Source organism: Garra rufa, chromosome 9 (genome assembly GCF_049309525.1).
Source record: "Garra rufa chromosome 9, GarRuf1.0, whole genome shotgun sequence".
Classification (NCBI taxonomy): Eukaryota; Metazoa; Chordata; class Actinopteri; order Cypriniformes; family Cyprinidae; genus Garra; species Garra rufa.
The window spans coordinates 5,007,067-5,020,814 of record NC_133369.1 but is presented as its reverse complement, the minus strand read 5'-3'; the positions used below and the strand labels follow the sequence as shown (position 1 = coordinate 5,020,814).

The 13,748-nt window shown below is 30.7% G+C and overlaps 2 protein-coding genes across 2 annotated transcripts; one reads left to right on the top strand and one right to left on the bottom strand.

Annotated features, from left to right (window-relative positions):
* Positions 1–6,343: 6,343 nt before the first annotated feature.
* Positions 6,344–10,403, top strand: lim2.5 (lens intrinsic membrane protein 2.5). The gene is made up of 4 exons (XM_073847718.1): positions 6,344–6,563; positions 9,598–9,747; positions 9,832–9,966; positions 10,053–10,403. Exons 1-4 carry the CDS (start codon positions 6,389–6,391, stop codon positions 10,112–10,114), a joined length of 522 nt encoding a protein of 173 aa, XP_073703819.1. The 5' UTR covers positions 6,344–6,388; the 3' UTR covers positions 10,115–10,403.
* A 2,211-nt stretch (positions 10,404–12,614) lies between these two features.
* On the bottom strand, positions 12,615–13,532 carry LOC141343367 (free fatty acid receptor 2-like). Its single transcript, XM_073847966.1, has one exon. The coding sequence runs from the start codon at positions 13,530–13,532 to the stop codon at positions 12,615–12,617; it is 918 nt and encodes a 305-aa protein (XP_073704067.1).
* Between the last annotated feature and the right edge of the window lie 216 nt (positions 13,533–13,748).

The following is a 13,748-nucleotide window of genomic DNA, read 5'->3' as shown; positions in this document are numbered from 1 at the left end:
AAGTTTGTGATGGTTTTCAGGATAAATGTGAGAGTTTGTTGCAGTTTCTAGTGAGAAGGCCAAACCATATGAAACTTGATGGATGAAAGGATTTAATTTAAAAAAATATATATATATTTTTTTTTAAGTCTTTGTGTATAGTGATGAACAAAAGTCTCACTTTTAGTAATTAAATGCAAAATGTAATAAAACAAATTTTAAAAATTCTACTTTATTAAAAATATTTAGTCTATATTTTTAGTATACTGAAGGTTTCGTTTTTAGTACAATTATTTTATAATTAAATGCTAAATATTTAAATCCAAATTGTTATAATTTAAAATAAACAAATCAATAAACAAAATAAATCAATAGTGAGGAGTGAAAAGTTCACTTTTAGTGAAAATTCCTTTATAATTAAATGCAAAAACGTTCATTACAGATTATATTATGTGGGATTTTGATGGAAAAAAGAATATAAATTTTAGCTTTTATTTATTTATCTATTTAGCTTTTGTCCTGCTTTATTGACAGGAGTATATGTATATATTCATATATATATATATATATATATATATATATATATATATATATATATATATATATATATATAAATTTAAAAAATTGAACTAAAAATATGTACTCTATAAAAAAAAAATTCTATAGTCTTCATGTACCAAAGGTTTTCATTCTTAGTGAAAATTATTTTATAATTGCAAAATATTTCATTACAAATAATATCATCATCACAATTAAAGTTAACAAACAATAAACCAATAAACTGATAGTGAGGAGTGAAAAGTTCACTTTTAGTGAAAATTCCTTCATAATTAAATGCAAAAACGTTCATTACAGATTATATTATGTGGGAATTAATGAAAAAAAGAATATACATTTTAGCTTTTATTTATTTGTTTATTTTTTCCCTGCTGTACTGACAGGAGTATATGTATATATTCATATATAATAAAAGATATATTTAAATTTAAAAATATTTTTTAAATTTAAAAATATGTAATCTTTAAAAACATTTGTTTTCTATTTCTGCTATATTTAAAAAAGTCTTCTTGTACCAAAAGGTTCATTCTTAGTGAAAATTATTTTATAATTAAATGCAAAATATTTTATTACAAATAATAATTAAATTAACAAACAAATCAATAAACTAACTAAATAAAAAAAATATATATATTTTTTTTTTTACTTTTCTTTGCTTCTTTTTTTCTTTTTCTTTTTTTTTTACTAAACTTTTAGTTTATGTGTTTACTTTTGGTGTAAATTCCTTTATAATTAAATGCAAAAACCTTAATTACAGATTATATTATGTGGAATTTAAATACATTTGATTAAAAAATTTATTTAATAGAAATTTTAGCATTTATTTATTTTTCTGATATTATTTTTAATATAATTTAAAAAAGCTCAGTTTACAAACTGCATTTATTTGTTAATGAAACAATGTCCCAGGCAATGTTATGCAATCATCAGAAGCTTCATGTATTATGATGAACATTTTTGCAGATTGAACAAGGTCTGCAGTAGTTTAGAGTGGGTGTTTGGACAGATTTAATCTACAGGAAATTTCATAAGCATTAGTCATATCACAACATGCATGCATATATATATATATATATATATCTTAACATATCTTATAAATATTATTCAACATTTTATATACAGGGTTTTCACATATATGACCCTGAACCACAAAACCAGTCATAAGGGACAGTTTATGAAATTGAGATTTATAAATGCTGAATAAACAAGCTTTCAATTGATGTATGGTTTGTTAGGACAGAACAATATTTGTCTGAGATACAACTATTTGAAAATCTTGAATCTGAGGGTTCAAAAAAATCTAAATATTGAGAAAATCGCCTTTAAAGTTGTCCAAATGAAGTTCTTAGCAATGCATAATACTAATCAAAAATTAAGTTTTGATATATTTACAGTAGGAAATTTACAAAATATCTTCATGGAACACGATCTTTACCTAATATCCCGATGATTTTTGGTATAAAGGAAAAAATTGATACAATGTATTTTTGGCTACTGCTACAAATACACCTGTGCTACTTAAGACTGTTTTGTGGTCCAGGTCACATATTTATAAGATTCTCTTCGCACTGATCCTCATGTTTCGGATCATAATGATAGCTGGTAATTTCCCCTGGTGTTAGTTTTGGTTGACACACTGTTTGTTGTCCCTGTTTTGCATGAGTTTGGCGTTGCTAGCCAAATGGTGTCTGGTTCTTTCTGAGAAGTACTGTAATGATGTCACATTTTCCAGTGGATGAGTGACTGATGCTGTTTTGCTTGTGCAAACTTTGGTGTGAACCAAACAGGAAATTGCAAACGCACGTACAACAGTGATGTAAATCTGGCTATGTGAGGAATGAAACGATGAGTGATCAGTGCACACTACATTTGCTTTTCAGTCAGGAAGAAAAGAGTAGCCTAGAGAATGTAAAAAAATATTTTTAGGTTCTTTGTAATTAATCAGAACAGTTATACCAGCTTTCGTTATATTCTCACATAGTAAAAACACATTGTGGAGCAAAGAGGATAGTGACAAGGCGGTATAGTGACAGAGCAGGTTACTTTTGGTATGAAACAAAGTCTCAGCTGTCAAATTTTAAAAAAATTTTAAGGGGAGACACTGCAGGCAAAAACACCTGTCAAGTTTGAGATTTTGGGCTTTTTGGTGTTTCATAAAGTGTTTTTTCATATTAGTGGGAAGAAAACACCCAAAAGACACTGTTAAGTGTTTCTTTTATAGCACTTTATCTATTTGTGTCACTAGATTTCAATTACAATCCATATTTTTAAAGGCTGTTTTCTCAAAATGAGTTTTTCCTCTTACACTGAGCCATAAATCTCCACTTCAGGTGCACTTGCACACACCAAACTTTGCATTTTTATTCTTGTCTATATTCTGAAGGGTTTTACAGAGGGATTTGTTCATATATTTGCTTGATTTTATACATTTTATTCCCCAAAAAATGGTAAAAAAAAATAATAAAATAAATTGTTTTCTGTCTGTTTTAATTTTTTTCTGAATTATGGAGTGACAAAATGAGATACACAAAATCCCCTCTTTAAAAACATTTGACTCTAATATGTCAAAAAAAATTAAACAAGAATTTTGAAACTCAAAATTGACTTCATCCAGTGTTTAGATTTTTGTACTAGAAATGTATGCAAATTAGCACATATTTAATTAAATAATGTATCATTTTCATATTTAAACTTAACATTTTAGAAAACTTGTAATACAAAAAATGTTTGCAATTATCAATGTAATCAATTAACTGGGTAAGTAAGGTGGGTCCTTAATGTGTCGTGACAGATCGCTGTAGCACTTTAGTTAAAGCGGTACGGTCCTCTTTACTAGTTATAGCACAAAATAAACATAAATAAATATCAGATACACACCATTTTTCAAGTTCAAGTCAACCAATGTTAATCTACTCTCCTGTCTGGTTTGATTGTTGGACAAAATGGCAGATTTTGCATTATAATTGGTCAGATCACCTGTCAATCAAACTCACACAAATTAAGTAGAAATATTTTGATGTTATCACTGTTACATTTTAAATTCTATCAATGCAAGTCGAGAGGACTTACCAACTAAATAAAATCTAAAGAAAAAAAAAACTTTTTTTATTTCTTTTAAAAGATGCAGGCCTTTTTATAAATGCTTTGTGTTTTTGCATATTCACGTTGGAGGAAAAAAAAAGGAATGAATGATACAAAAAATATTTAAAGTTCTAAAGATGGCGGCGCGATCGGACGCAGCGGCTACTCTGGGTCCTAAAAACTGTGTTTTTATGTCTGTTAGTCTCGTCTCCTCGTCTTTAGAGAGTCTCTAAGCTATATATAGGTTTAAAAATTGCTCTTCTAGTGTTGTATGTTTATATTTGTTTATTTATGTAGCATCGTGGTCCTGCGAGACACGACATTTCGTTCCACTGTATGTCCACACATGCAGCGGAATGACAATAAAGCTCGACTTGACTTGACTAAATGGAATTTATTTGTTGATTGACAGCTAGTGGTTGAAAGTGATACTGCAGTCTAAATTTGAAATATTGGAGAGAGCATTGTTTCTCCCACCCCTTCTTCTCAGACTTGACGCTCACATGGGTTGCCAGATTGAGGATGAGCCATACTGTAAGTTGTTAAGTTGATATCCATGTTTTTGTTATTGTATCTGACCCAATTCCCACTGCCACATTTGACAGTAGACAAAATCATGGCCATAGCCAGCTATGAGGTCACCAAGGTCTGGACCTCGGTTAATTTTTCATATTTGAAAATAAAACTTGTTCTCTGAGTGACTAATTATCTGTTTGTCTACATATATAATTGTATTTAGACAGTTTGCAAGAACGTTTAGCATCTTTAGTATGAAAATGATCTCTGGAAGACGATGACGGACATGGTTGACAGATTTTCACAACAAAACCCGCCCAATTGCTACTCAAAACTATCCTGCATTTTAGAGAATAAAATACATGTTTTTTGGAGTTTTTTGTGGCCGAATGAAAAACATGAAAACATGAAAAACAACTCGCGGCAAAAGGGTTAAAATAACCAAATTCCACAGACTTGGCAACACTGATTGCGGAGTAAACGAAAGTTGAGAGAGTGACCTGTGTTGCCAGATTTTGCTATTTAAGCGTTTTTGGACGTGACTTTTCCACTTAATTTGACACATTAGAAAGTTAGAAAAGCTGGAAGTTGCAATTTATGGCTAGCGATATGTTTATTTTATATTATTTGCAAAAGATTTGATCTAATTTTCCATTTTTATTGGTTTTCATAGCAATATCTGAAAACACTGCATCACACTTAAACTGACAATAATCAAATAAGCCTACAGACAGGTTGTTGCTGACAGTAAACAACATTCGGCAAGGCAAACATTGCCTGGGACATTGCGTTTGCCTGGGACAAAGTACATGTACAAATAAATGAAGTGGTTAAATTAAGATTAAATGTAAATATATATACACAGTTGAGGTCAAAAGTTTACACCCCCCTTTTCAGAATCTGCAAAATAAGTTAATAAAAAATGCCTGTAATTGTTTATTTAGTACTGACCTGAATAAGATATTTAACATAAAAGATGTTTACATATAGTCCACACAAGAAAATAATGGTTGAATTTATAAAAATGACCCCGTTCAAAAGTTTACGTACGCTTGATTCTTACTGTATTGTTACCTGAATGATCAACAGCTGTTTTTTTTTTTTTAGTGATGTTGTTTATGAGTCTCTTGTTTGTCCTGAACAGTTAAACTGCCCGCTGTTCTTCTGAAAGATCCTTTAGGTCCCACAACCCTGGTGAAAAAAAACAGCTAAAACCAGCCTAGGCTGGTTGGCTGGTTTTAGCTGGTCATAGCTGGAAGGGAGGCTGTTTTTTTAGCGGGGTTTTGGCCACTTTTCCAGCCTGGCCAGGCTGGTCAGGCTGGTCTTAGCTGGTCAGGCTGGGAAACCACCAACTAAAACCAGCCTGACCAGCCTGACCAGGCTGGGAGACCAGCTAAAACCAGCTACTTCCAGCTTAAACCAGCTAAGCCTAGGCTGGTATTAGATGTTTTTTTCAGCAGGGACATTTTTTGGTTTTCCAGCATTTGTGTGTATTTGATTTTGAACCCTTTCCAACAATGACTGTATGATTTTTAGACCCATCTTTTCACACTAAGGACAACTAAGAGACTCATATGCAACTATTACAGAAAGTTTGAATGCTCACTGATGCTTCAGAAGGAAATACAATGCATTAAGAATGAAAACTTATGAACAGAATGAAGATGTGTACATTTTTCTTATTTTGCCTAAATCTCATATTTTTTTCAATTAGTACTGCCCTTCAGAGGCTACAGAAGAAACTTAGATTTATGTTTTCCAGAAGACAAAATAAGTTAAATTCACCCTGATCTTCAAATTCCAAAAGTTTTCAACCCCTGGTTTCCTTCTGGAGCATCAGTGAGTGTTTGAATCTTCTGTAATAGTTGCATATATGAGTCCCTCAGTTGTCCTCAGTGTGAAAAAGATGGATCTCAAAATCATGCAGTCATTGTTGGAAAGCTTTCATATACACAAAAAATGCTGGAAAACCAAAGAATTTGTGGGATCTGAAAGATTTTTCTGAAGAACAAGCATATGTAAACTATTGAACAGGGTCGTTTTTATAAATTTAATTATTATCGACTATATGTAAACATCTTTTATGTGAAATATCTTATTCAGGTCAGTACTAAATAAACAATAACATGCATTTTGTATGATCCCACTTATTTTGCTAAAATAATTAACATTTTGTAGACTCTGAAAGGGAGGTGTAAACTTTTGTGTGTGTGATTGACTGTAATGTGTCTGTCAGTGCGTTTAGCTCCTCAGGATGTACAGCTTTATGGGAGGGGGCTTGTTCTGTGCCATCGTGGGCAACATCTTGCTGGTGGTCTCAACAGCGACGGACTACTGGATGCAGTACAGACTGTCCGGCAGCTTCGCTCACCAGGGCCTGTGGAGATACTGCATGTCGGGCAAATGCTACACACAGACTGACAGCATCGGTGAGTTGTTTTCTTTTCTCACAAAAAAGTATTTTTTTAAATAAAATTATTAATTATTAATTAAAAATTAAACCACTGAACATGGTAGGACCCTTGCTGTATATGGAGGGTCAAAGAGCTCTTGGATATCATCAAAAATATCTTTATCTTTATTTTTGTGGTATTACGGGTTTGGAACAACATGAGTAATTAACGACAGAATTTTCAGTTTTGGGTGAACAGCCCTTTTATTATTTCACTGACGCACCACTCTCTCATTAGTCAGAAAAACACATAGTCCCATCCTGAATTTTTCATAGTTTAAACACTTTTTTCTTCAAAATTTGACATTTAATTCAATATGTTACTTGCTCTTCATGGGTGAAAATTGTTAACATTTAGATTCTAACATTAGGACCTAATAACATTATATTTTAGTCTTATTTTGCTGCACATTAATTCAACATTCTCAGACCTTTTAAAGGATTAGTTCACTTCCAGAACAAAAACTGACATGTAATGTACTCACCCCACTGTCATCCAAGATGTTCATGCCTTTCTTTCTTCAGTCGTAAAGAAATTATGTTTTTTGAGGAAAACAAAAATGCAATTAAATTAAATAGAAAACTTTCAAATATTTTTTGGGAAAAGGAACAACAATTTAAAGCAGTATTACACTTATTGGTTTTACGCTTAAACCCTTTTTCGTCTTTAACCCATATCCAGGATGTGTTATGCACATTTTCTTAACAATATCCATGAATTAGCCAGAAAAAAAGTTTAATATTTAGAATATTTTGGTAAAGTTTCCAACATTTTGGCTGTTATTTTCCATTTCTGGGACTTTATTGACACTTTATTTCATACAACATGCTTATTCTGACTTGTACATATTAAAATATATAAAAGAATAAGGGAGCATATTAAATTTTATTGTGTTTTAAATAAGTAAAAAATTCATACTGACAAGTGGGCAAAACCTAAGATAGTGGCAAATTTTACAAATGTAGAATTACAACTGGTGGTGAAAGTGCTTAATCTTTAATATGTCATAAATTGATTTTTGTTTTAAATAAGCCTGACAAGATTGTTACACCGAATGACATTTTAGTGGGTGTTTTCTTTAAATTAGGGAAAAAATTCTATTTATTTTTTTGCTCAGAAAAACAAAAACAAAAATACAATTAAATTAAACAGAAAACAATTTTATATTTTTTTGGAAAAACAACAAAGATTTAAAGCAGTATTACACTTATTGTTTTATGCTTAAACCCTTTTTTGTCTTTGACCCATATCCATGATGTGTTATGAACATGCCAGAAAAAAAAAGTTTAATATTTTGAATATTTTAGTAAAATTTCCAACATTTTGGTTGCTATTTTCCATTTCTGTGACTTCACTGAGACTTTATTTCAAACAACATGCTTATTCTGACTTGTACATATTAAAATATATAAAAGAATAAGGGAGCATATTACATTTTACTGTTTTAAATGAGTAAAAAATTCTTACTGACAAATGGCCAAAACCTAGGATAAGTTTATAAAATAAATTTTAAAAATGTAGAATTACAACTAATTAGTATTTGGGGTGAAAGTAATTCATTTTTTAATATGTCTTACATTGATTTTTGTTTTAAATAAGCCTGACAAGATTGTTACACTGAATGACATTTTAGTGGGTGTCTTCTGTAAATTAGGGGAAAAACTTTTAAATTTATTTTTTGCTCAGAAAAACAAAAACAAAAATGAAATTAAATTAAACAGAAAACTTTTTTTTATATTTTTTTGGAAAAACAACAGTTTAAAGCAGTATTACGCTTATTGTTTTTATGCTTAAACCCTTCATATTCATAATGTGTTATGCACATTTTCTTAACAATATCTATAAACTATCCAAAAATAAAATGTTTAATATTTAGAATATTTTGGTAAAATTTCCAATGTTTCGGCTGTTAATTTGTCATTTCTGTGACTTTATTGAGAATTTATTCATTTTTATTGACATTTCTAAAAATGGCTCTTTTAATTTAGGGTTTCCATGATGGCGGAGAAATAAACACACAAAAAGTGCTATTTTTAATATAAATGATAATCTATATTTGTATAATTTAATGAATTTAATATAATTTTTCTTCATAGCAAAACTAAAAAAAAAGTAAAAAAATTGGACTAAAAGAACTAAGACATTCACTGTAAAAAACACACACACACACACACACACTGTAAAAAGTTTTCACCAGTTTCCACTTAAAAACTTCAGTTTAGCAGCTGCCTTAAAATTTTAAGTTAAATCAACTTAAGTCATTTCAACTCACAAGTTAAATCAACTAATTTTTATTGTAATAAGTTAAAATGACTTGTAGTTTTAAGCTGATTTAACTTAAAATTTTAAGGCAGCTGCTGAACTTTTTTTTACAGTGCAATTTGTTGAGTAAACGTAAAATAATTTGTTACCCTGTTGCCTTAAATTTTAAGTTGAATCAATTCAAATATCTAAGTTGTCACTTAGTATTTTAAGTTGACTAAACATTTTTTTAATTGACTGAACTTAGATTGATAAGGCAGCCAGGTAACAAATTATTTTAGGTTGATTCAACAAATTGTTTTCTACAGTGTTATTATTCCACCTTTTAACCATTGAGGCTGCAGTGAACAGTGAGCGGGGATTACAAAACCAGTCATACGGGTTTCAAAGAGATCTGAAAGCTGAATAAATAAACTTTCCATCGATATATCGTTTGTTAGCATAGGACAGTATTTGGCTGAGATACTGAGAACTATTTGAAAATCTAGAATCTGAGGGTGCAAAAAAATCTAAATATTGAGAAAATCGCCTTAAAAATTTATTTTTGATATATTTACGGTAGGAAATGTACAAAATATCTTCATGGAACATGATCTTTACTTAATATCCAAATGATTTTTGTCATAAAAGAAAAAACGATAACTTTGCCCCACACAATGTTTTGTTGTGCTATTGTATACCTGTGCTACTTACGATTGGTTTTGTAGTCCTGATGTGTCTTTGGTTCTGTCTTTGTCTTTCATTTTAGCTTACTGGAACGCAACCCGGGCCTTCATGATCCTCTCAGCGATGTCGTGTTTTGCGGGAATCATCGCAGGCATCCTCTCCTTCGCTCACTTCTCCGCCTTTGAGCGCTTCAACCGTTCCTTCGCTGCAGGGATCATGTTTTTTATCTCCAGTAAGTCTTTCCTTTTCAGACGTTTATGCAGGTCAATAATAACCACAAGAAGTCATCTAAACTACTAATTTATGTCTCCTCCAGCGCTGTTTGTTCTGCTCGCTATGGCCATCTACACAGGAGTGACGGTGAACTTCCTCGGGAAGCGTTTCGGCGACTGGCGTTTCTCGTGGTCCTACATTCTGGGCTGGGTCGCTCTGCTCATGACCTTTTTTGCAGGTCAGTAAAAATGAATCTTTTGGTTTTTTTGACGTCTAACATGTCTTGTTGAACTCATGGAGCATTTGTGTTTTGTTTTTTTGCAGGTATATTTTACATGTGTGCCTACAGGATGCATGAATGCCGTCGAGTGGCCGGCTCTCGCTAAAATGCAGGAGGAACTCAAGTTCTCAAGAAACTCATACACCCAAATATATATATATACAGGTGTTTGGTTATCTGATCCCACTTAAAAAGGACCAACATAAGTTGGATAAAAGATAAAATACACCATGTTCTGACTTAGGTCTGCAGGTTTTCCCACTGGATTTCTTTGGGCTCTAAGCCAACAGATGCACATTTAAGATTAAAAATAAATCACACAATTCTGAATAAATATGAATCAATGTTCATGCACAGAGAGACAAAATCTCAAATAAAATGGACTGTTCTCATCATTCAATGTCTATCTGTTTATTTACTGACTGATGTAAACTAGTGAACATTTTGGCTGTTAATTTGACATTTCTATGACTAAATTAAGGTTTTAATGACAGTTAAAAATGTTAAATTCCCGGATATTGTTAGGTTATTAGTTATTTAAACAATTTCAAATATTTAGAATATTCAGAATATTTAAATGAAACTAAAATTTTCACTGTTATTTTTATTTTTTCTATAACTATTTTTAATAGAAAATATTAAAATTGAAAATCTGTATTAATATTATTATTCCATATTTTTATATTAATATTATTGTTTTATATTTTATTTCATTTTTAATTTTTGAATTTTCATTTGTATATATTTGTATATATATTAATTTCTGTTACTTTAAGATTTATCAATTTCAACGATGTTTTAAAATGTCCTGATATATTATATGATATATTAATATTATTATTTCATGTTTTTGTATTAATATTATTGTTTAATTTTTTATTTAATTTTTAATTTTTGTAATAATAATTGTAGATTAATTTTAAAATTCCTTGATATATTCGGTGAAATCCTCAACATTTTGGCTTTTAATTTCACATTTCTATTACTTTAAGATTTATTTCAATGATGTCTTAAAATTCCCTGATAAAGTATATATTAATATTATTATTACAAGTTTTTATGTTAATATTATTTTTTATTTTATTTAGAATTTTCATTTGTAATAATTATTGTAGATTATTTTTTAAATTCCTTGATATGTTCAGTGAAATTCTCAATATTTTGGCTTTTAATTTGACATTTCTATTACTTTAAGATGTATCATTTCCTAATATATTAAGATATATAATATCCATAAACTGACCAGGAAAAAGTTTAATATTAAGAATAATTTTGTAAAACTCAACATTTTCACTATTAATTTAGAAATATACAGTAAAAAATATATTTTTAACAGAAAAACTGTATTAATATTATTATTCTATTTTGTTATATATTTTGTTATATATATTTTTCTTAAACTCTCAACATTCAGGCTTAAAATGACAGTTTCTAGATTTTCCATGAAGTAATAAAAATAAATTCCAAAACCACCACCGAAAATGGTTGAATATTCAGAATATTTTAATAAAAATTCCTTAATCAGCAAATCAGAATGATTTCCGAAGGATCATGTGACACTGAAGACTGGAGTAATGATGCTGAAAATTCAGCTTTGCATCACAGAAATAAATTACATTTCAAAATATATTTAAACATAAAAGAGTTGTTTTAAATTATAATAATATTTAACATTTTTACAATATGTCTGAACAAACAAAAGCAGCCTTGGCATACAAAAAAGCAACTTTATTTAAAAACATTCAAATTCTTAACAAACCCAAACTTTAGTACTATGAAAAATAACTATGCAAAATGTATCAATCCTTAAATAATGAGATCTTGCAATTTGTATGAAGTCATGACATACACCACCAGTCAAAAGTTTTTGAACAGTAAGATTTATAATATTTTTTAAAGACAAAACCTAAATTTATTTGATCCAAAGTACAGCAAAAACGGTAATATTGTGAAATATTTTTACTATTTAAAATAACTGCTTTCCATTTCAATGTATTTTAAAATGTAATTTAATCCTGTGATTTCAAAGCTGAATTTTCAGCATCATTCATGTGACTCCAGTCACATGATCCTTCAGAAATCATTTTAATATTCTGATTTGCTGCTCAAAAACATTTATTATTATTATTATAATGTTGAAATCAGCTGAGTAGAATTTAGATCAGGTTTCTTTGATGAAAAGAAAGTTCAGAAGAACAGCATTTATCTGAAATAGAAATCTTTTGTAACATTATAAATGCCTTTATCATCACTTTTGATCAATTTACAGCATGGAAGTTGAAAAAAATCTACTCAACTGTTTTAAATATTGATAATAATACTAATAAATGTTTCTTAAACAACAAATCAGCATATTCAAATGATTTCCGAAGGACCATGTGACACTGAAGACAGGAGTAATGATGCTGAAAAAATTCACCTTTGCATCACAGAAATAAATTACATTTCAAAATTCATGCAAATAGAAATCTGCTATTTTAAATAGTAAAAATATTTCACAATTTTTAAAAAATTAAACAAATTGCAGGCTTGGTAAGCAAAAGATAAAAACATAAAAAATCTTACCATCCAAAAACTTCTGACCGATGTTTAAATGCAAAATCATTTCATTTTGCCACAATCTCAAGTTCAGTTTCACCCTTCTGAGTCTTCTTCTGTCTAAAACACCATCTCTTAAGTAAAGAAATGATTTTGCTTTCACGGAAAGTGGAAGAGGAGAAGTAAAACACAAATGGATCCAAACAGGTGTTGAGGGTGCTTGGCAGGAGTGTATAGTACCTCCAAGACGGGCTGTTGTTGATCCTAAAACCCACCAGATGGGACAAATTATAAGGTAAAAAACAGAGTAAAAAAATGGTGAGCGTGCACAACGCCATACCAATGGCCCTTTGCTTCTTCTCTTTAGTTATATGAGGCCTGCTATACAGAATGTAGATGCAGTTGATATAGCAGAAGATACAAACTAAGAGCGGTAGCATGTATATGACCACAAAAAACTCAAGTCTCACTGGTAACAAGATCCTCTTTTGCTTCTCAGTGAAGTTTTCATAGCAGACCTCTTTGGGAACGGTGGCGTTCGGATCTGGCATGTGGACAATGATGAATACGATGCTGCAATGGGTCGCGCTGACCAGCCAGATGATGACGCTTCCTGCTGCGGCGTAGAGCGGTTTACGCAAAAGTCTGTATTTGAAAGGAAACGCCAGCCCTAGGTAGCGGTCAATGGCTATAGCCATGAGCAGCAGGGAGCTGGTGTAAATGGTGGTGAAAAAGAAATAGGACGCAATGGAGCACAGGCTCTGGGATAAGTGCCATTTCATCCCAGCGGCGGCTTCGTACATTTTCAAGGGCAGGAAGAGCAGGAAGATCAAGTCGGAAGCCGTCAGGTTGAAGAGCAGGATGTCATTGGGACTGGGTTTGTCACACAGTTTCTTAAAGAACGTGCAAATGGCCAGCAGATTGGCAGGAAGGCCGATCAGAAACGTCAGGATGTAGACGGATAAAATCACCCAGTTGTTTATCATTATTATTTTGCACAGGAATGGATTCTGAAAAACAGAGATTGAGATTTATCTGACAACTTATATGATACTTTCATAATTGATTTAGCCAGCACTAGAACAGCTATAGTGGCTTACTAATGTATTTTGACATGCACTTAAAATATCTGAAGCAATGACTTGCATGCACTGATCATGCACAGGAAGTTGCATATATATATATATATATATATATATATA

Coding starts and splice junctions, on each gene's coding strand:
- lim2.5 (XM_073847718.1), top strand. CDS start 6,389: ATGTACAGCTTTATGGGAGGGGGCTTGTTCTGTGCCATCGTGGGCAAC. Junction 9,748..9,831: donor GATCATGTTTTTTATCTCCA/GTAAGTCTTTCC, acceptor TGTCTCCTCCAG/CGCTGTTTGTTCTGCTCGCT. Junction 9,967..10,052: donor GCTCATGACCTTTTTTGCAG/GTCAGTAAAAAT, acceptor GTTTTTTTGCAG/GTATATTTTACATGTGTGCC.
- LOC141343367 (XM_073847966.1), bottom strand. CDS start 13,532: ATGATAAACAACTGGGTGATTTTATCCGTCTACATCCTGACGTTTCTG.